At 34.7% G+C, this 22,774-nt stretch overlaps 1 protein-coding gene and 1 pseudogene across 4 annotated transcripts in view; one reads left to right on the top strand and one right to left on the bottom strand.

Annotated features, from left to right (window-relative positions):
- The window catches only part of ANKIB1 (ankyrin repeat and IBR domain containing 1), a 177,589-nt gene that overhangs the window by 68,158 nt on the left and 86,657 nt on the right, over positions 1-22,774 (top strand). Inside the window, exons 4-8 of one of the 4 annotated variants that reach the window (XM_032253059.1) lie at positions 892-1,189; positions 9,537-9,617; positions 12,176-12,358; positions 14,312-14,392; positions 21,449-21,566. In XM_032253059.1, the coding sequence (XP_032108950.1) occupies positions 892-1,189; positions 9,537-9,617; positions 12,176-12,358; positions 14,312-14,392; positions 21,449-21,566 (761 nt within the window). The remainder of the gene's footprint in view (positions 1-891; positions 1,190-9,536; positions 9,618-12,175; positions 12,359-14,311; positions 14,393-21,448; positions 21,567-22,774) is intronic. The other 3 variants (XM_032253061.1, XM_032253060.1, XM_032253062.1) reach the window with 3 other exon arrangements.
- LOC116533360 lies at positions 19,131-19,249 on the bottom strand (annotated as a pseudogene).

Below are 22,774 nucleotides of genomic sequence, written 5' to 3'. Positions count from 1 at the left end.
TTCTTAGTCTTCTAGATCTAACCACAGCTCCCCTCAGAAAGTATTATACTATGTGCTATGGTCTGAATGGGGCATTAGACGGTGATTAGATCATGAGGTTGGAGCCCTCAGGAATGGGAGTAGTACACAGTCACATGGTGGGAGTAGTTGCCCCTCCCAACATGTGAGAGAACACAACCAGAACGCCTCTATGAGGAATGAGCCCTTATCAGACACTGAATCAGCTAGCATCTTAATCTTGGACTTAGCAGCGTCCAGAACTGTGAGAAATAAGTGTTTCTTATGGTATTTTTGTATAGCTCAAGCAGATTAAGACACTATGTAAATATATGCCTTATTATTTAAAAGGTTAGCTGATGGTAGAGAACATTTTCTCTAGATTTAGTCTCAGGCTTACATATTACTTACAGTCTTTAAGTTAGTTGCAACTAATATAGTAGTTGTCATCACTATTAAATAACTATGTGTGCAACAAATAGATCAGAACAATAAAGGAAGAATTAAAAATTAGTGTGGAATACTTAATATACCCTTAGGCATCTATATAATTGACATTAATCTGTAAATTACCACTTTGTTTTCTTTTCCTGTCCTCCTCACCCCTTTCATTTCTCCTTTTCTTTTTTTCTTCCTTTTCCTTTCCCTTCCCTCCCTCTTTATTAGCAAGTACTATAAAGATATTTACATTTATTTTCTTAGTATTGTTATTCTAGAATAGTTTTTTTTCAAGTATGAGAATTAGCCATTCAAGCTGTTGTAAATCACACCTTCAGTATAAACTGGATTATCAGCTTATAAGTAGAGTTTATCTTCTTAATTTGTTATCTTCAATGTATTTCAAGGTAGTAAAAAAGCGGTTTTCATCCTTTTTTTTCTTCCTTTCCATTTTAGGACTTTTCTTGGTAGAGATGGAAATCCAAATAAACGGAATGTGCACAATGAAACATCTATGCATTTGTTGTGTATGGGACCTCAAATTATGATATCTGAAGGAGCCCTTCATCCTCGCTTGGCACGCCCCACAGAAGATGATTTCAGAAGAGCAGATTGTCTGCAGATGATCTTAAGATGGAAAGGAGCAAAACTTGACCAGGGTGAATATGAGAGGGCAGCTATTGATGCTGTTGATAACAAAAAAAACACACCCTTGCACTATGCTGCTGCCTCAGGGATGAAAGCCTGTGTAGAGGTAAAACTTTTTTTTTTTTTTTTTTTAAATATTCTACATTGTAAAATTTGTGTCCAGGTAATATGTAATTGTCAGTAATTGTTTTGATTGTCTTAGTAACTTGTCTGGTTGTTTTTTGTTTGTTTGTTTTTTGTCTTTTGTCTCTCTAAAAGACCTTTTTAAATAAAGGGCCTCTTCTGGAGGGCAGTGGCTCAATCTCAGCTCATTGCAACCTCTGCCGCCCAAGTTCAAGCGATTCTCCTGCCTCAGCCTCCCGAGTAGCAGGGACTACAGGCATGTGCCTCCACACCCAGCTAATTTTTGCATTTTTAGTAGAGATAGGGTTTCACCATGTTGGCCAGGGTGGTCTTGATTTCTTGACCTCATTTCCATCTGCCTCAGCCTCCCAAAGTACTGCGATTACAGGTGTCAGCCACCACAGCTGGCCAAGGGCCTCTTTTAAATAAAGTTATTTCATTATTTTAGGGAGAGAGAAAGCCCCACAGGTGAACAGTCACTTTTGTAATAAAGTAAAATCAAGAGCATTTAAAAATTTGTTAATATCTCCTAAAATATTTGTCATCAATTAAGCACTATCATATTGCAAGTTATAGTAGAGATATATTCTGCTTTTTTGTTGATTTTTTTTGGTCACCAATTTATGAAATTTATACATATTGAGTATAGCAAATTTTTGGCAAGTGGGACTTACAGTTACATAAAATTGATGAGCTCACTAAGCAATGGATAAATACTAATGAATACATTTATTGGAGTCTTTTAAAAATCACTTGGAATTTTAAAACGTGTACTTTTCTGTTTAATTTGTGTTAAAGTGCTCCTGAATACATACTATATTATATCCTAATTTTTCCATATATATTTCATGTATAAATAAGATTATTTATATTTACAAAATATTTAACAACAAATTAGATAAAATCACTCATGTAATATGGGATCTTAACTAAGGTAGGAAATCATTATATAGTATTGTCACTACTATACATACAACAAAATAGGTTTTTCTTAGCTACTGATATTCATATCCATCCTTAAATATCTCATAGAAGTTCTTTTGCATAAATGTATTTAAGTATGTATGGGAGGCATTTTAGACTGGATTACAGAGCATCTTTATTACCAAAAGTATATACTCTTATTGGAAAAGCAATTATCCTAATCAGATTAATGTATATACCTGAAAATTTCCTGTTTCCTTAATGTTGTTCATGTGTACTTTAGACTTCTAAATTGATCAGTATACCAAAAATATCAATGTTCATTTTCTTATATTAAAAGATTACCATCACTTATATTATTTCTTTAGTATATCTGAAGTGTCATTTCTTTCACTCTAATATGCTTGTGATCTTTTGTTTACTGCTGATATTTGTGATGCTTGTTAATCTTTTAGAATCTTTGTCATTTCATTGAGTTTGTGTAACCCTTACCTATTAGTTAGTTACTGATGGTCATTAACTTGAAACTACTTTTCAAGCAATGCTTTGTGTTTTTTTGTTTCTTTTTTGTTTTAAGAGACAAGTTCTCTATGTGTTGTCCAGGCTGGTCTCAAATTCCTGGGCTTAAGTGATCCTCCTGCGTCACCTTCCAGAGTAGCTAGGACTATAGGCACACACATGCCACCATGCCTGGCCACAGTGCTTTCTAACATTGATTCACTGTGGTGGAAGAATGTCCTAGGATTTGGAGGGTAGGGGACTTATAGCAGAATTCCTGAGACTTTTTACACAACCTTCTCTGTACATTGTCCTATGTCTACCTATTGTGGAAGAATCCCTGCTATAGTGACTCACCATTATTGAATGGGACTGTATCATATTTCTCAAATGGACTGGAGTAGAAAGTAGATTTTTCTGCATAGTAGAAATGCTCTTAAAATATTTTAAAACTATTAAATGCTCTTAAAACATTTTAAATATTAAAATGCTCTTAAAATATTTTAAATATTAAATGCTTTAATATCTTGCTTCCAAATTTTCTCTATAAGCATTGCTATTAGTAGTTGTTGATTTTGAAGTATGTTGACAAGGACATGCTTATTAAATTGTTCAAAAAATTGAGAGTGCATTAGTTTTTGCTCAGTGCCAGGTTTATACTGTACTATCTGGCCGGCCTGACAATTTGCTTGATATTTATGCATGAGCATGTAAATGTGTGTGTGCTTTAACTGTTTGACCTATCAGCATATGACACCACATTAACCACACCATCTGATGACTGTTTTCATTTTCTGCATTCAGAAGAGCTCTTTGACTTAATATTAAATATAAAACTTTCCAAAAGGAGCCTTATAAATACCTTACATTTAGTCTAGTTTTTTCAAAAAATTAGCATATTTTATTCAGGTAAAGCCTATCTTTAATTTCTTATTTATACTTGATTATATATACTCTTGTCCAGCCTTCAGCCCTTAATGATTTTTTTATTATGTATACTGCTAATTAAACCAGAAGAGTTTCCCAGGGAAGTATATGTTGACTATCTCCAGAAGCCATATTTTGTTTTCTTGTACAAATGCATATAATAAATACAGTTGTGACTTGGTATCCAAGGGGGATTTGTTTCAGGACTCCCCACAGATACCAAAATCCACAGATGCTCAAATCCCTTATATAAAGTGGCACAGTATTTGCATATAATCTACACATATTCTCCTTATACTTTAAATTGTCTCTAGATTTAATATATAATACTTACTACCATAAAAGCATCATTAGGGAATAATGACAGGAAAAAAATCGATGTTTAATACAGACACAACCATCTATATTTGTTTTCTAAATATTTTCTACCTGCTGTTGATTGAATCCACAGATGTGGAATCTAAGGATGTGGAAACCACTGATAGAGCTGACTATACATTGAAATATGTGACCTACTGTATAACTGTACAACTTCATTCTTAGTATGAGTCTGTACTTATTTTTAGGTGGTATCATACTACTTTGATGAACAGGAAAGACTTAGATGTCTCTTATAAAGTTTACTGTAATGGTTAACTTGAATAGTTTTTTTCTAAATGTATTTCTTTACATCATTGCTTTTAGTCTCTGCCTATAAGAATAATAGTTATAACAACTAACATTTGTATAATGCTTTCTAATGTTTATAGTGTTCATTGGTATCAAGCATGATATAAAGGTTTGGGTTGAGTGAAAGAGTGTCATCAGATATTTATTAATGTTTCATAAAACTAAGAGATTATAGTATGGTGGAGGGAGCACTGATTTTTAGTCTCAGTCCTTAGAGTGCCTATTTATGGGACTTTGCATGCGTCACTCAGCCACTGTGATAGTTTCCTCTTGGGTGGTTGGAATAGATGATCTCAAATGTATTTCAAAGATTCCTTTTAACAGAAATTCTCTATTAACCTGTTATTGTAGTAAAATATATCCCATTTTTAGTGTCTAGCCTTTAATATCAAAGAAAATATCTTTTTTCCCATGGTTAAAGCCAACTTGCTTTTAACTATGTCTGTGGAAGTATATCTTCTATAGTTACCGAAAATGTTTTTCTCTTTGATGCCAGTTACTAATGACATTTACAGGAAAATTTTTTAAAAATAGAAAAAAAAAGAAAAAATAGAGTTGATGAAGTCATCATTGGCATTTAATAATTTAAACAGTTTCCTGTAGCTCATTATTTTGCACGTTTGTAATAAAATATTTATTTTAAAACTTCCCCATCTCCCTGTAATAATCATGTTCTGTAATAAGCTCCCCCTCCCCATACACACACACAGAGAACATAAAATTAAAGCCCCTTAATTATAGAGTTCTTCTGGGAACCACTGGGTGTGGCGGTATCACACGGTATATAGAGAGTTGCATTGGCTGTGTCTCTGATGCCTAGACTTGACTTCTTGAACTTTTTCATGCTATGTTGCTGCCTGGTTAACTTCTTCATATGGATATCAAGCAATCTTTCAAATTCAGCATTTCCAGAATTGTACTGTCATCTTTTCTAACCACTGGAGACTTCATTAATAGTGCCACCATTATCGCCTTATCCATTAGGGATACCCATACTTATCTCAGATTTCCCTTTTTTTTTTTTCTTTAATTGCATCAAACTCATGCTACGGATGGCAGAGTGAGCTCTGTCTCTTTAGACCAGTTCCTTCATTATTTCTGTGGCCACTTTCTAATGCTAAGTGCTTTATGTTGAATCCTCACTTGGGCGTATTTTTCAGAACTTCCTTACACAGAAAAATCTGGAGTTTCACAAATTAAGGATCCTAAATTATTTATGAGATAAAAATAATGCAGAAGAGTAGTCTAGAATTGTTTGAAAATTGGAAATGCTTATATGATAAACATTTATTAAGGACAGACTATAAATAAAGCACCTCAAATTCTAATTTTATTTACTATTCCTAAAGTTATTCACAGGTCAGCAAACTTTTTTCTGTGAAAGCCCAGATAGTAAATATTTTAGGCAACTCGACATTGTACCCTGCAGGCAGCCAGACATTACATATACAAAAGAGAATGGCAGTGTTCTAATAAATTTTTATGTATTGACATCACCATTTGACTTGCTTATAATTTTCATATGTCCTGAAATCTCTTTATTCTTTTCAACCATTGAAAATGTAAAAACTATTTTTAGTTTGTGGATTATACAGAAACAGGCAGCAGGCTTGATTTGGCCTAAGATGACTCCATACTTGAGAAGCTTATTTTAAATATATAAAATAGCGTTATCAATATGTAACAGGTCCTATAAGCTTCAGTTATACAAAGGATTTAAAAAGCACTATGTAGTGGATACTCAGTACACAAAAATAAAGCTCCATTAAAACATAAGTCTGACAAGAATTTAATAAATAATACACTTTTCTTAGTTGCTGGGAGTTTTGGCTTTCTGCTTGAGAACAAGAGTGGACTTTAGAGAGGGATGGTGGGTTAGATCTATTAGCATGGTCCAGTAAAACATCTGATGATATTTCCCCCTTTGGTAGACTTCCCCAGAGCAAGCCTAGTCATTAGGCCTCATTTCCATTCGTGCTTAACCTGTAATAGTGATTCAGTAAATGGTGGATGTGATGGGGGTTGTTTTTGATAGTGCTTTACTTTTTGTGAAAAGCATTTTTTGTTTAAATGAGTGTTATCTTACGTATTTCCTATTCACCTTGCCCTACTTGCTTATTCAGAGTTTTAAGTGTAGCTGCTTCACATCAGATCAAATAGAGGTCGTTATAAAACCAAAGGTGGTAAGTCACACATTTTCTTTTTACAGCTACAGGGCCTATTTGACACTTTGGCAGCTATCAGAGCATTTTACACTTCATTGAAAAGTCATAAAAACCATTCACAGGTCAGACTGAAGAATATTACCTAATTATATTGTGTTTCTAGCACCTAGAGTTTTTTAAACTGTGTAAAGAATACAGGGATTATATTCCCAGCTCAGTAGCTGAGTAACTTTGCCTTTCTGGGCTTCTGTTTTCTAATTTTTAATCGAGATAGTTATGATCTCACTATTGTCTCTCAAATATTATGCTAAGACACTGTTACAGGTATTGAAGGGAAGGAGAGATTATTTTAATTTTACATATCCTGGAAGAATTTATGGGTACTGGTAAGAATAGAGTGGGTAATATTTTAGTTTAAGTATTTAGAGGAGGTTCTTCAAAATGTGGCTCTCAGACCTGCATCATTTGACAACTTGTTATAATTAACATATTATTGGGCCAACCAGACCTTCACATTCTTAACTTACATCTCTGGGAATAGATTCCAGCAATGTTTTAGCAAATTCTCCTGGTGATTATTTGCATGACAGAGTTTGAGAAGCTCTGTTCTAGGTCTCAGACATATGCAGATTGAAATCTTTTGTGGAGGAATAATAAAACAGATTACTTTAAAGGAAGATAGAGGATGTACCAAGTAGAAAGTACTAAAGGCCAAGGTTAAGAACTTGGGGTTTCTTTTAGAGAAAATTGAGCCATTGAAGATTTTTTGGCCAAGCGCAATGGCTTACGCCTGTAATCCCAGCACTGTGGTTGGCCAAGGTGGAAGCATTGCTAGATCCCAAAAGTTTAAGATCAGCCTGGGCAACATAGTGAGACCTCATTTCTACTAAAAATCAAAAAATTAGCCAGGCATGGTGGTCCACGCCTGTAGTTCCAGCTACTCGGGAGGCTGAGGTGGAAAGATTTCTTGAGTCCAGGAGGTCGAGGCTGCAGTGAGCCATGGTGAGCCTGGGTGACAAAGCAAGATCCTGTCTCCAAAAAAAAAAGAAAAAGAATTTTTTATTAGAGAAGTGATAGATATTATGAAAGCAAATGTAATGAGATTAGCATGATGTTTGTAATGTAGAATACATTTGAATGGGGTGCTTCTAAAGCAGCATTTCTTAAAGCCTTGCTACTTAAAAGAATTGTCCTCAGACTGTCACTGACATCAATCACCTGGGAACTTGTTGGAAATGCAGAATCTCAGCTCCATCCAAGAATAACCAAATTTGAATCTAGTTTAACAAAATCCCAAAAGGATTCTTATTTAAAGCTTGAGAACCCTGGCTTAGGGCATAATTTGTGGGGGGCCTATATTGGAATTACCTGTGAAAAGTATACATACTTCTTACAGTGCCCTCTCCAAATTCACCTAATAGGACTATCAGGCTACCCAAATTATTCTTACACCGTTTGAAAACCTTTGTGCTAGAACAGTAGTTCTAAGCATGGCTACACAGAAACCTCAGACCAATAAAATTTAGGTTTGTGAGAGGGGAACCCAGACGTTGGTAAGCTGAGAAGCAATGTATTAGAAAGAGTGATAGGAGTTAGAAGATAAATGCACTAATTTTGGTGTGAACTGACAAAGCATCTGGGTTTGTGTGGTAGTATTAGAGATGGAAAGAATGAGGCAGATGCCAGGGGACATTGTGAAGAACTGTTAGCCTTTGGTGACTAGGTCAGTTGTTACAAGAAAGCAAGGGAAAGAAAGGTTTAAAAAAAAAGGATGGGGGCCCTATAATGTTAAATACTGACATTAGTGAGCTCTCTTTAGACAATATAATTTTCTGTCTTTGATTTGTCCACATTCTCTATACCTGCTATCACCTCTATAATTAGAGTTAAATTAATTAACTTTATTTTTAAATAAGATGGGCATAGTTTTGAACCTGAGTGACTTCGAAGCCTGCTAACAATTAACAGACATTTGGAAAAGTGAGATGAAATGGAGGAATTGGTTGAAAGGAAGGGAGAGTATATTGAGTTTTCATTTAGAAGGCTGGATGTTACATTTTAGCTGATCCACATGAAATTATAGGCAGGCTGCTGACAATTATGACCAAAGCGTTAGGGAGTAAAGAATATAGACTCTCATTTAGAATTTAGAATTGAGTGTTATCTACATAGAGTTGACATTCTAAAAGCAAGATAATGTAGAGATGAGAGATACAAGGAAAATACTTTAGGTCATAGATAAAATAATAGAATTAAAGTCACAGCATCAATTTGAAGAATGCCGATGTTTAAAGAGATGAGAGCAACGAGTGGTGCCTATGAGGGGAACACAGAAAATAGTGAAATAAAAGAACCAAGATGATACAATGTCAAAGATGCAAGAGAAGAATTTCAAGGAGAGGAGCTGATCCATCATGTGATGTGCTGCAGAAAGGTAAAAGAATTGGGGGACTGAGAAAGACTGATGGATTTCAGAGTTAAGAGGTATTAATGACTTTCTGCAATATTGTTTCAGTAAAATACTCCAGGTAGAAGTCAGATTGCTGGACATAATTGAGTCGTTTGCTGAGGAAATTGAGAGACATTTGGTATCAATCACTAATTTGAGAAATGTGAAAGCCAAGAAAGAGAGTTTTTTAGGAAAGTAACCAGAAGGATAGCAGGATTAAGTTATAGTCCTAAATAAGTCAGTTGAGAGTCACCAGCCATTTAGAGGGTGATCAAAGGGATGGGGTAGGATTTGTCTTGAATAGTAGGGGTTACCTCTCTTAAAACCCCTACCCCTCTTCCTCTGGAATTGTGAATGGAAAGAAAGGCAGAATAGAAGAACAGATGTGTTGAGATCATGATAATTTGGTTTCTTTTAAGATAGAACATTTTATGTGCCACCAAAATAGGCTTAAAACTATATTTAAGTGAAATATTCAGTCCTCCTATTAAATCCTTCTTAGCTAATTTGAAACTGGGAAAGCCGATACTTAGTTGGGATGCTTTGGTTGAAGCATTTAAAAAGTAGTCTTCAGAACCAAACATAACTTTCTATTTTGTCAAAGTAAAACACCTTAACTTTATTGCATAACATTTTAGCAGTTATCTCTACTTAAGACATCTTTTACTTACTAGTGTTCCTGACTTTATGCCCTAAAGGTCAGCAAGCTGAAGTACTTTTTAACATGTTCTCCTCAATATGTGAGGCATTGTTGCTGCCAGCTATCTTCTGTGCCAAAGGTAACATACAGGCGGATTTTCATAGCCGAGTCAAATACTACAAACATGGATCCTCTCATTTCATAATTGATTATGAGTTTTTCTATAGGTGCCAGATTGCACAATGAGATATATGTCTTTATGGTTCCTCGCCCCAACTCCAGTCAAACTCATTAGGGAACACCTTGCAAAGATAGTTTACCAATCATGCTCACCCAAGTTCTAACAATTGTCAGCAGTGACTTCTCACACATCCCCTCTCCACACACATTTTTTAAACCCCCCAATGAATGAAGTCCACATTCTGGCATATCCTTTTAATAAGGCTCCCCTTACCAAGATTCTGTTAGGGTACAGTTTCTTAAATTTTATTGTCTTTGCTTTTATTAAGGAAGACTGGGGCATTAAATTAAAGATGATTTGTCTTATTTTCTAATATTTAATATTTTTTCTGTGGTAATATCTGTTGCAAAGTAAACCAAATCCTGACTTTGAAAGTTATCTCAGCATGCGTTTAGAAATAATTTTCTATGACTCTAAATAGAGAACTAAATAGAGAACTCAAGAATGAAGTCAACTCTTTAGTTGGGCAGCAGTCAAGAGCAGATAGTCTATTTTGTATTTATGTGTTGATAACCTATGAAGCAGAGAGGATAAAAATATAGTAGATCTGCTATGGATATGTTAAGTCTCTAGACTTACTACAAGTTCCCAGTATTGAATAAATTAAGTAATATAAATTTATCAATTCCACAGCCACATTAGTTGTACTCTAGGATCATTGCTTCTCAAACATTTATGTACAAAACAAATCTCTTGGAGATGAGAATGACATTTTGATTCAGAGGCCTGGGCTTGGAGGGAGTTGGGGGATCAAGCTGAGATTCTTCATTTCTAACAAATTCCCAGATGATATTACTGGTCCCCAGACCACACTTGCACTAAAAAGGTTCTAGGTGGTAAATAGCAGCTGATAAGACCTTGCCCTCAGAGTCTAGAAGGTGGCTGCCAGAATGACAATTTAGAGCCATTCTTAACAGACGTTTTTCTGTAAAGGACTAGAGAGTAAATATTTTAAGCCTTGTAGCCATGGGTCTATATTTCATATTCTTGGTTGGTTTGCTTGTTTTTACTACTTAAAAACCCACCTTAGCTCTAAGGCATACCCTTGGCTAGAGCAAGAAGCTAAAGTCAAATCCTGTGGGCTTGTGAAGTTAGCCCATGCCTTCCAGATCTGGCATTGATATAAGCCCCTTGTTTTGTGAGGGCTCTTAGGACTGTAGGAGAACCTTGAGGATTCCAGTTCTAAAAAACTTTATCTGAAGGTTGTGTGTTGAGGAAGGAAAGAAGATAAAATTATTTGGAAGAAAATAAAAAGAAGCTACCATTTTGATTAATTCATGTAAAATGAAAACCTCTAAAAAGTATTAACATTTAGGTAATAAGAGCCTGGGAAGAACTTCAAGATGGACCCAGGATGAATTTAACTTCTGCGATATGTGTGATTAGCTTACCTTCTTACGAGTCAGTGTAGTGTCCAGTCATGGTTAAAAACCTGGTCCAACTTGGGTCTGAAGCCCAGTTCTACTGCCTACTAGCTGGGTAACTTTAGAAAAGCTACTTAACTATTCTGAGATATAATAATACCCCTGTCATATGGGTCGTTAATATTAAATAAGAGTGTGTGCTTTAAAGTGTTTAGAAAATGGTAAATAGTGACCATTACTATATTATCATGAGCATGAGTGAATCCTATAAAAGAATCCTGCGACTGTCAGGCTGTCCATTAGAGTTGTCCTAGATATGGCTCTCCTGGCATTCATGTCTTTCTTAATGTCTTTGCAGACGTAATGGGGAAATTTGAACCTACATCCCTCAGTAACAACATATTTAACTCCTGCAAAGCTAGCAGAAACCTCATTATTAAACAAGTCAAGTCGCTATTCCATGTATTGTATTTGTAAAGGTGGGATTTCTTTGGGTCAAAGAGAGATGGATAGACTTATCTTCCCAATGTGGCTATCAGTAGCTATTCCCGTTACTTATTTTGAAGAATATTGAAAACTGCTTTACCTCAGTGACTTGCTCATCCTAGTTTCATTTCAGTGTTTCACTGGATAATGAATGAAACTTTTGTCTGCCATGTCAGGACATCCAGACAGTAGTTAAAATAGTATCAGCAGTGTCCTTGTTTAAGAAAGATTTATAGAAATTATAAGAAATTTAAATTTTTAAAGTCCTGAGTAACTGTAAACTTTTTCTATCTTTAAACAAAATGTTATTTTTTGGACCAAACAAAATGCTTAAGAATTTCAGAAGTATAAAAAATTGGTTTTGGGGTTGTTTATTATTTTTATTATTTTTAACTAGAGGAACTCATTACAGAAAAACAAGAATTACTAATCTTAAAATAAGAAGCCACTGGTATCTAAATCCTTTTTTGTCATTTCAAATACATACTGTACATACTGTTACATTTTTGTTGTGGTAAGTTTATGTTTTTAATGTTTTAAAAATAGGCAGCATGAAATAACTTATTTGAACCTGTGGTTGCAAGTTTTTGAAAAAAACTTTTTTAGCTTTTAGTAAAACACGGAGGAGACTTGTTTGCCGAGAATGAAAATAAAGATACTCCTTGTGATTGTGCTGAAAAGCAACACCACAAAGATTTGGCCCTCAATTTGGAATCTCAAATGGTATTCTCACGGGATCCTGAGGCTGAAGAAATAGAAGCTGAATATGCTGCATTAGACAAACGAGAGGTCAGTTTTTTTTCTCAGTAAAAAAATTACATGTAATTTTAGATTTTATGTTGTTTTGTATTTTTTCTTCTTTAAAACTCAGTTTGTGTGTTCTTCTTTACAGTATTTTAAATATCCTGTCATCTCCATAGTCATGAAGTATGAAAATACATCTAGGCTAGCCACCATGACTCATGCCTGTGGTTCCAGTGCTTTGGGAGGCCAAGGCACGAGAGTTCCGAGACCAGCCTGGGCAATATAGCAAGAATCTATTTCTACAAAAAACTATAAAAATTTGCTGGGAATGGTGGCCCACACTCATTGTTCTAGCTAATCTGGAGGCTAAGGCAAGAGGACTGCTTGAGCCCAAGAGTTCAAGGCTACCATGAGCTATGATCATGCCAGGGCACTCCAGCCTGGTGACAAAGTGAGACCCTGTCTAACTTTAAAAATAAATAAATAATGACATCTAGGAAATCTGGAGCTATGGGTCTTTTGTCTATCATATGAGTGTGTTTACTTACAGATAAATAAGGCGCTGATATGTGATATGAATCCCATTCACTCTTACTGCTACAAGACTCCAATCCTGCTGTTCATCAGTCTCACCTTCTCTTCTGGGTTGATCTTATCAACAGATGTGCTGTGGTAGATCCCATCTTAAAAACAAAATAAAAAACAAAAAGCAGCCATTGACTCAACCCTTCCCCAGCCCTGTCTCTCTTCCACTTTAGTTGTAGCCCCATATCTCTTATCTTCTTATGAAGAGAACCACTTCCTAACCTTCCATTCACTCTTTAGCCCACTGCAGTATGCCTTTCTTCCCTTCTACTCTGATGGAACTGCCCCCCATCATGGAGTAACATGTTGCCAAATCTAGTGGGTACTTTTCTGCCTTCATCTTACTTGAATTCCTCAGCGGCGCCTGATGCAATTGACCAATTCCTTCTTAATGAAACACTTTTCCCTTGGCTTTGGAGACAGCGTTCTCTTCTGGTTTTCCTTTATGTCTTCCTGGTCTCGGTAAGCATTACCTCTATCCACTGATTTGCTCAAGCATAAATGTGGGAAGCATTCTTGATTCCTCACATTTTCTTAATCATCACATCCCAACAATTGGGAAATCCTGTCAATTTGACCTCCAAAAATACAACTTAAATTCGTTTGTCCTTCCCAACCTGTATTCTTACCTCTCTAGGCCCTTACCACCTTCACTTCTTATCTGACCTGCTATAATAGTTTCCTTACTGGTCTTCTTCCTTCTATTCTTGTCTCTTTATAATCCATATTGTACACAGGATTCAGAATAACATTTTGAAAGTTATACATATCATTAAAATCATTTAATGATTTTTCATTGTACTTAAAATAAAATCCAAACTGTTTGCTCAGACGTAAGCCCTTATGTGATCTGACCACTACCTGCCTTTCCAGCGTTATCTCAGACCTTTTATCCCCAGCGCACCTTGCTCTGTTGTAATACCTAGACTACACCAAGGCATTTGCAGTTGCTCTTTTCTAGATCTGAAATCTCCCAGTTATTTTTGCCATTCTTTCTAAAATAGGTCTCCTCTCTTCCCATTATTCTTTATTATATGCCGTTTTTACTTTAATTTTTAAATTCTTTTATTATTAATATTATTTTTGATTAAAAAATAGTTGTATACATTCGGAAGTACAGTGTTGTGTTTTGATATATATATACAATGTGGATTGATTAAATCAAGCTGATTAACATATCCATCCCTAAGTCACCTATCATTTTTTATGAGGAGACACTTGAAATGTACTCTTATTTTGAAATATGCAATACATTAGCTATAGTCACCATTGTGTAATAGATCGCAAAACCTATTCTTCCTATCTTATCAGAAACTTTATACCCCCTGTTTATTTTTCGTAGGACCTATCACATGCTATAATTATTTTGCTTATGTATTCGTTTACTTGTTTATTGTTTTTCTCTCCTATTAGATTGTCAACTCCATGAAGGCTAGAGCCATATCTGCCTATTCAACAGACTGTTTTCAATGTTTGAAACACTGCTTGCCCAAAGTAGGCATCCATTAGATATTTCTTAAAGAAATTATAACACAGTATATTTTTTCCTCCCAAAAGGATTCTGATTCCTCAGTATTTAGTGCTAACTTGATTCTTAAAGGCATTATGTAACTATTGATTTGTATATGTGTACAAAAATAATCATATAATCATGTTTATTTTCCCCATGAATTCCCAACAATTTCTGAGCTTTATACTCTCCATATGACCAAAAGAACTGAGTTTCTTGGAATTAAAATTTACTTTTTAAAAAATCTTTTGTTTCTGTATTTAGGTTATTTTATAGGCAAGCTTATTCAGAATAAGTACACACAGAAAGAGAGAGGACCTATGCCCTAACCATTTTACTGGTCCTTCACGTAGTTATTTATTCCACATGGGAACCTTGAATGAAAATTGTGCTCCCGTCCCCACCTTTTTTTAGTGAGGAAGATAAACCAGAAAATAACTGAATAATTTGCTGGGATCAAAGTGAGCTGAACTTCATCCATCTGACTTCAGGTCCAAGCAACTTCTGTTTGCCGTATTGCCTCCTTTTTGACAATCCGTTATCTTGAGTCAAACAGAAATCGTTACTATAATAATTAGTATGGTCATTTAGTCAGAGGACATTTGAACAATAATAGTCCAGAAATAATATTGATGTAATCAAACTGAAAGACATTTAGTTTTTTTCCCCAACATACCATCTTATTTTAATTTATAATTGAATTAGAAAATAATAGTAGGTATTATCAGTAGATTTAAGATCTTAAATGTACTTAATATAACTAATATTATGTTAAAAGTTACAGAACAGTTTGTTACTAATTATATAGGAAAAAACTGCGTATAAGAAGAATATTGAAGTATATCAAAATGATCGTTGTGATTATAGGTAATCTCCTTTACTATTATTTTGTCTATTTTCATGTATTTCCTGACATTTATAATGAATATTTATGGCTAAAAATGTAAAATAATTCTTCATACTGACTGTACTCCTGAGTGGTAACAGTTTCTTGTGTTTACTCTCAGACTTAAGAAAACATATATATATATATATATATATATATTGAATTTTTAATGCAAAAGTAAGATTATGTCATATTGAATTCTATATTTTTTCAACTTAATATATCATGAACATCTCTCCTAAGCCAGAACATATAATCTACATATTTTAAACATTTACCTATTGATAAACATTTAATTTATATATTTTTACCTTTAAAAAAATGCTTCAGTGAATATTTTTCTGAGATACAATTTTCTTTATCCGGTTGTGCCATTATTGTAGTTAAAAATATGGATTCTAGAGCCAGACTGGCTAGGTTCATATGTTTGCCTGATGATTGTACTATGTGACCTTAAGCAGATTACTTAAACTCTCTGCCTCAGTCTCTTTTTTTTTTTTTTTTTTTTTTTTGAGACGAAGTCTTGCTCTGTCGCCCAGGCTGGAGTGCAGTGGCTTGATTTCCGCTCACTGCAACATCTGCCTCCTGGGTTCAAGCCATTCTCCTGCCTCAGCCATCTGAGTAGCTGGGATTACAGGCCCATGCCACCATGCCCGACTAATTTTTGTAGTTTTAGTAGAGATGGGGTTTCTCCATGTTGGTCAGGCTGGTCTCAAACTCCTGACCTCGTGATCCGCCCATCTCGGCCTCCCAAAGTGTAGGGATTACAGGTGTCAGCTACCTTGCCTGGCCCTCAGTCTCTTCTTAAAATGAAGTTAACAGTCCCAACCTCATAGGGTTATAGTGATCCTTAATGAGTTAATACATGTATATGCTTTGAGCAGTGTCTGACTCATTTTAAACATTAGCTAGTTGTCTGCTGCTGTAATCATGATTATTACTTCATAGTCATCATTATTGCCTTGTACACATTTTAAAAGTATAGTTCCTATGTGTCTCTAGAAATTGGTTTGTTGGGTCTTAAGATTTTAAACTTTAACAGATGCTCTTAAACTGTCCTGAAAGATTATATTAATTGACTTTTATTTCATCAGTATATTAGAGAATCCTTTTCCCCACATTCTTGCTAGCATTGGATATTATCAGTGCTATTGTTATTTAGCTAGTTTGGACAAATAAATGATACCTTGTTTTATTTCTCTGATTATCATATGAATTGACTGTTCAGTTGTGCATTTTCTGTGACTTATATTTTCTTAATGCTTTCTAAGAGAACTTTGTGTATTTTTCCATATCCTAAGTTTTTTACATATTATGGTATTTAGAGGTATAAATTTTTTTCCTTGATGTCTTCTGAATTTGTGACTTGCTAATACTATGATCACATGTTCCTATATTTTTCTAGTTTTGTAGATTTTTTTCAACCCATATTGGATTCGTTTGGTCTACTATTTTCATAATGTAAAGAATAATACTTTCATACTCAAATAAGTACCTATGCCTGGATGTTTATAGCAGTACTATTTATAATAGCCAAAAGGTGAAAACAGCTCAAATGTTGATCAACTAATGAATGGGTAAATAAGATATGAGATATACACACAATAGAATATTACTTAGCCATACAAAGGAATAAACTACTAATACATGCTCTAATATGGATCAGCCTCAAAAACATTATGCTAAGTGAAAGAAAGCCAGACTCAAAAGGTCACATTTGAATGATTCCATTTATATGAAAGATCCAAAATAGATAAAAGCCATAGAAACAAAAACTCATATGCTGGGCATTGCCTTAGCTGGCTACCTGGTTAGCAGATTTAACCTACTCTGTTTTGCAGGAGCTGCTGGCTTCCTGTGATGCCTAGGCAAGACAGCTGAATAAGGAGAGAGAAAGTTAAAATGCCAAGAACTAGGGGCAGGGAGGATAAGGAATGACTACTTAATGTTTATAGTGCTTTCTTTTGGAGTTATGGAAATGTTTTGAAACTAGATAAAGGGGGTGATTGTACAACATTGTATAAGTGTACTAGATGCCACTGGATTGTACACCTTAAAATGGTTAATTTTATGAGTTTTACCTGAATTTTTTTTTAATTATTATTTTTTGAGACAGAGTCTCACTCTGTTACTCAGGATGGAAAACAGTGGCGCCATCTTGGCTCACTGCAACCTCCACTTCCCAGGTTCAAGTGATTCTCCTGCCTCAGCCTCCCAAGTAGCTGGGATTACAGGCACCCACTGCCACATCTGGCTAATTTTTGTATTTTTAGTAGAGACAGGGTTTCACCATGTCGACCAGGCTTGTCTTGAACTCCTGGCCTCATGTGATCCACCTACCTTGGCCTTGCAAAATGCTGGGATTACAGACGTGAACCACCACACCTGGCCCCCTTGAATTTTTAAAAACATCAATGCTTTCTTTAAAACTTATTTTTGTACCTTCTACTTTGACCCTGGTTAACTTTTGGGTTATTTTGCCTATGCTCGTGATTTTACATGGCCTGCTCTATGATTGTATTAAGTCATATATTTAGGTACTTTTAAAAATTTATGTTCTCAGGTGAAATGTGTATTTCAGCTGAGTTTTAATTCAGTTAATGATATGGACAGTGTATATTTCTATAACTTCGTAATTTAGTTAAAAAGTTATATACATCTTAATTTAGTCTTTTCTTCCAAATTATTTATTATAAATGGGTAGAATCCACTTCTTAATCCCATCATTCAACAAAACTGAGTGACTGCTCTGCTAGACACTGTTTTAGATGCTTGGAGGAACAAAGATAAGTTCCTGCACCCCAGGTGTTTAGGTTCCAACAGGGAGAGAGAAACACACAAATAAGATTAAAAATAAGTGAACATGTAATTTTGGAGAGTGGGAACTGCTATAAAGAGATTTCCTAAACGAGTTATTTAAGTGATGGCTGGGAAGAGTGTGTTCAGTTTATTTAAACATCAAAGGGAGAATGGAAAAATTAGCAAGTATTAGACCTAAGTTGGGGTCAGATTCTGTAGGAGTAGGACTGTGTGACTACATCTGAGTATATGAAGGGAAAAGTGGGCAATATGCTGCTATGAAAGCCCATCTGAAGAATCCTCCTTCCCTTCCCTGCTTTTTGTCTATAACTTAAAAAGGCTGAAAGTTCTTTTTCTGACAAGAAACTCATGCTGGACATTGCTGGCTACATTAGTTAGCAGGTTTAACCTACTCTGCTCTGCAGGAGCTGCCGGCTTCCTTTTATATCAGAGTATAGCACAGAGTGGCCTAGGTCTTAATGCCCAGGCAAGATCTGCTGAATAAAGAGAGAGGAGGCCGGGTGCAGTGGCCCACACCTATAATCCCAGCACTCTGGGAGGCCGAGGTGGACAGATTACCTGAGGTCAGGAGTTCGAGACTAGCCTGGCCAACATGGTGAAACGCTGTCTCTACTAAAAATACAAAAATTAGCTGGGCATGGTGGTGCATGCCTATAATCCCAGCTACTCAGGAGGCTGAGGCAGGAGAACCACTTGAACCCAGGAGGTGCAGGTTGCAGTGAGCCAAGATCGCACCATTGCACTCCAGCCTGGGTGACAAGAGAGGGATTTCATTCCCCCCCCCCCCAAAAAAAAAAAAGAAAGAAAAAAGAGAGAGAGGAAACTGAAATGAAGGGAAGAGTCAAAGAATCCTAAAGACTTTCCTGGCTATTTTTTTTTCTCTCTCCTCCGAAGCTAAGCTCATAGATAAGCTAATGAGAGATTACTACTAAGGGGAATTAGAAATATCCTTTCTCTTGAGCATCTAAACATCTTTTAGATTTTTTTTTCTTTATTTTTTTCTTTATTTCTTTAAAAGCTTACAGCACCCGGTATTGCCAGGCAGTCTCCCATTCAAGTACTAACCAGGCCCGACCCTGCTTAGCTTCCAAGATCAGACAAGATCAGGCACGTTCAGGGTGGTATGGCTGTAGACATCTTTTAAATTTTTAACAGTTGCAGATACTTTGGGTAAATAAGTGCCTGTTCTTTTCTTTTTTTTTTTTTTTTTAACAGTAAACATGTTTTACCGATGTAGTCAGGATGGCAAAGGGGAGGGGAGGCTGTTTTCCTTGTGGAAAAAAGTAAAAGCAAATACTTTCATAACTCCTTTATGTGACAGTTTTCCTGAAATAATTTTTGAAGGGAACTATCATTTTATAATAATATCAAGACTGTGCAGTTTGTATGATAGCTGTTTCACAATTTTTCAGTGGTCTTTTGGTAACAGTAGTATGCACTGATGCAAAAGAGGTAATTTTATTCACATTTCTTTTTAATTTAGTTTTCTTTTTCTTTGTGTCAGTACTGACTGCTTTGAAGGTTATTTCTGGTTTGTTTAGTCTGAAAATAGAAGCAGTTTATCTTTGCAACAGGAAGGAGAAAGGCACCTTCATTTTAATCTGTCTTGCAGAAGAGTGAAGTAGTGCCCACTTGGGACTGAGCAATGTATTGAAATGCTTCACATGACCTAATTACAGTTCTGTTGTGAAGATTCAGAGTGGATATGTTATATGTTCATGAAGGCAGTGTGTCTCTGTCCTTTAAGAAGTATTTTTCTTCCACTGTTACCTATTGAAGTTTAAAGCTACATGCATTTTTAAAAACTGGATCTATACAGATCGTTTCATATTATCTCTTCTTTCTTAATTTACCTAAAATTAAATCTTCAGATATATTGTGTCAGAATTGCAAGCAAAGCTAATTTTCCCTATAAGTTACTTGCACTGTCATTCTCAAGATAACACTAATCTGGAGAATCATTATTAAATTCACCATTTTCTCTTTCCCTATTTGGATCAATGTAAATGAAGTCGAATGATGGCTAACCTGAAAAAGCACATTTAGGATATAAGACCAGAAAATGTAAAATTGCCAGCATTGGGAATATCAAGAAATAGTCACTGCCATTGCTGAGGCAAGGAGAGGTACCTGGAATCCCAAGTCTGGATTTTGAATACATTTTCTAGAAGCAATGTATGACTTCTGTACTAGAATGAGTAGTACTGATTTAACCATTTAAGAGTTTCTTAGGTTTTTGCAGGGGAACTCATGTCTCATAAATTAGCTTAAAAGCAAACTATGCGATAGTTTGGCGCTTTTCTAAGTATAATTTGGATTAAATTGCAGTGCTTCTTTCTCTCATTTAATAGTATTCCTATATAGAAAAGTTTAGGTTAACTTTCCTTAAAAAAGAAAGAGAGAGATGAGATCTTGTTATGTTGGTCAGGCTAGACTTCAGTGGCTATTCACTGGCATGTTTATAGTACACTACAGCATCAAACTCCTGGGCTCAAGTGATCCTCCTGCTTCTCAGCCTCCCTAGTAGCATTTGCCAAGTTCTGCTCCATTTCTTTTACATTGATAGAATACCCAAATTGTGCCTACATGAACATAATATATATTCATACCCAGTTGATTTGCAGAAAGAACAGACTAGACAATAATACTCAGAATTTTAATAGTGATTGATTATTGCTCAATGGTGGGATTATAGGTTTTTATTTCTAATACTTTCTGTATAATCCAAAATTTTAAAACTGTAAGATAAGATGGTCTTGCCATGATACTATGATATTTTATTTTTAGAAGGATAAGGTACATGTCCCAGTATCTGCTTTATAACTTGTGAAAGGCAGTTTGAAGTCCATGATAATGGAGCATTTAAAAAGCCTTTTGAACTTTAATAACCAAATTTAATTTGGAAGATTCAATAAATGATAATCATACACAGTCATCCCTCAGTATCAGTGGGAGTTGGTTTCAGGACCCTCGTGGACACCAAAATCCACATACTCAAGTCCCTTTTATAAAATGGGGTAGCATTTGCATTTCTCCTATGCACATCCTCCCATGTACTTTAAATCATCTCTAGGTTAGTTATAATAACTAATACAATGTAAATAATATGTAATTGGTTGTTATACTATGTTATTTAAGGAATAAAGAAAAAAAGCCTGTGCATGTTTAGTATAGACACAACATTTTTTTTTACCCCAAATGTTTTCAATCCTCAGTTGATCTAGTCCATGGAATGCGGAACTGTGAATACATAGGACTGATATATATTGTTTATAGGCATTTTGATACTTCCTATGAATATAATGCCATTTAATTTGTTTTTTTCTTTTCAAAGCCATATGAAGGATTAAGGCCTCAGGATCTCCGTAGATTGAAAGATATGCTTATTGTGGAAACTGCAGACATGCTTCAGGCTCCTCTGTTTACTGCTGAAGCTTTACTTCGAGCTCATGGTAATGAAAGAAATGTCTTGTGCTTCTGGTAGCATGAGTTACTTTTGAAACTTCTGAGGTTTTAAAAGGGCTATTTTTATATTTTAATACAGAACAATTGGTTTGTTAAACAAGGCTAAGTTGTGTTTTGTGCAATTGTTACTGCAATACTCAGTTTCTCATAACATCTTGTATTTTGAAAATATATAAATATATTTATAAATACAAATATCTTGTATTTATGCTGTAAACTAGCATATGTCAAAGAGGAAAACTTGGAAGAGCTTTTCTAGAAATTGAACTACTAAAGCAAATTATAGATTGTCTCATTTTAGAAATATATCTGATTTTATTGAGATTGAGCATTGAAATTTATTATCCTAGTCCTGCTTTTGACAGTAATTTTTGCTAAAGTCATTCAAGTATAAAATTATCGTAGTTTGATTAAATACCTAAGAATTGTGCTATTAGTATTGTCAGTTTTATTTATTTTATGTAGTTGCTATTTCTCTCCATGAAGTGCACAAAGTGAAGTTAAAGGGTCACCTTGGAACTATATTTTCCCTTTTAAGGTTTTCTTGTTTTTTGCTTTATTTTGTTTGTTTTTAGACATAACTAACTTTGTATAGGGAAATTTTTCTACGTGCTCAGTTTGTTTTATGTTCTTTATATTTCTTATGACAGACATTCTGGGAGTTCTCACATGTTGGGTTGGATCCTCTTATTGCCCACATGATATTTGATATTTTGGGTGGTTTCAAACAAAAGTCTTTTCTGGTTTAAAAATATTCTTAAAAAGATACAAGGTAAATTCTGAATTTAAAAAATAAAAACTTAAAGTACATTTAAAAAGAAAAATCAATGGCTGTTCTATTCCAGTCATTTTGAGGCTCAGCTGGCTATTTTAACTGTAAATCTTTATCATCTGTACTAAAATAGAATTCCACCTTCCAAAATGTTTACATAATCTTTTGATCAGAAGAAAATTTAAAACTCCCTTTTTTATCATTCATTGATCACCACTGTTAATAATTTGGTATATAACCCTCCAGAATCACTACATGAAAAAATATATATTTTTATATATTTTATATTATTGTATTATGTATCATAAATATTTTCTTATATTTTATAAATTCTGAATAGTTTATAATATATATATTTTGTAAACTACTCTCTCTCTCTTTATATATATATATATATATATATATATATATATATATTTTTTT

Source organism: Sapajus apella, unplaced genomic scaffold, assembly GCF_009761245.1.
Source record: "Sapajus apella isolate SASKATOON/1434 unplaced genomic scaffold, GSC_monkey_1.0 scaffold81, whole genome shotgun sequence".
NCBI classification, from domain to species: domain Eukaryota; kingdom Metazoa; phylum Chordata; class Mammalia; order Primates; family Cebidae; genus Sapajus; species Sapajus apella.
Note: the sequence above shows the minus strand (reverse complement) of the source record. Positions and strands in the feature narration are given on the sequence as shown.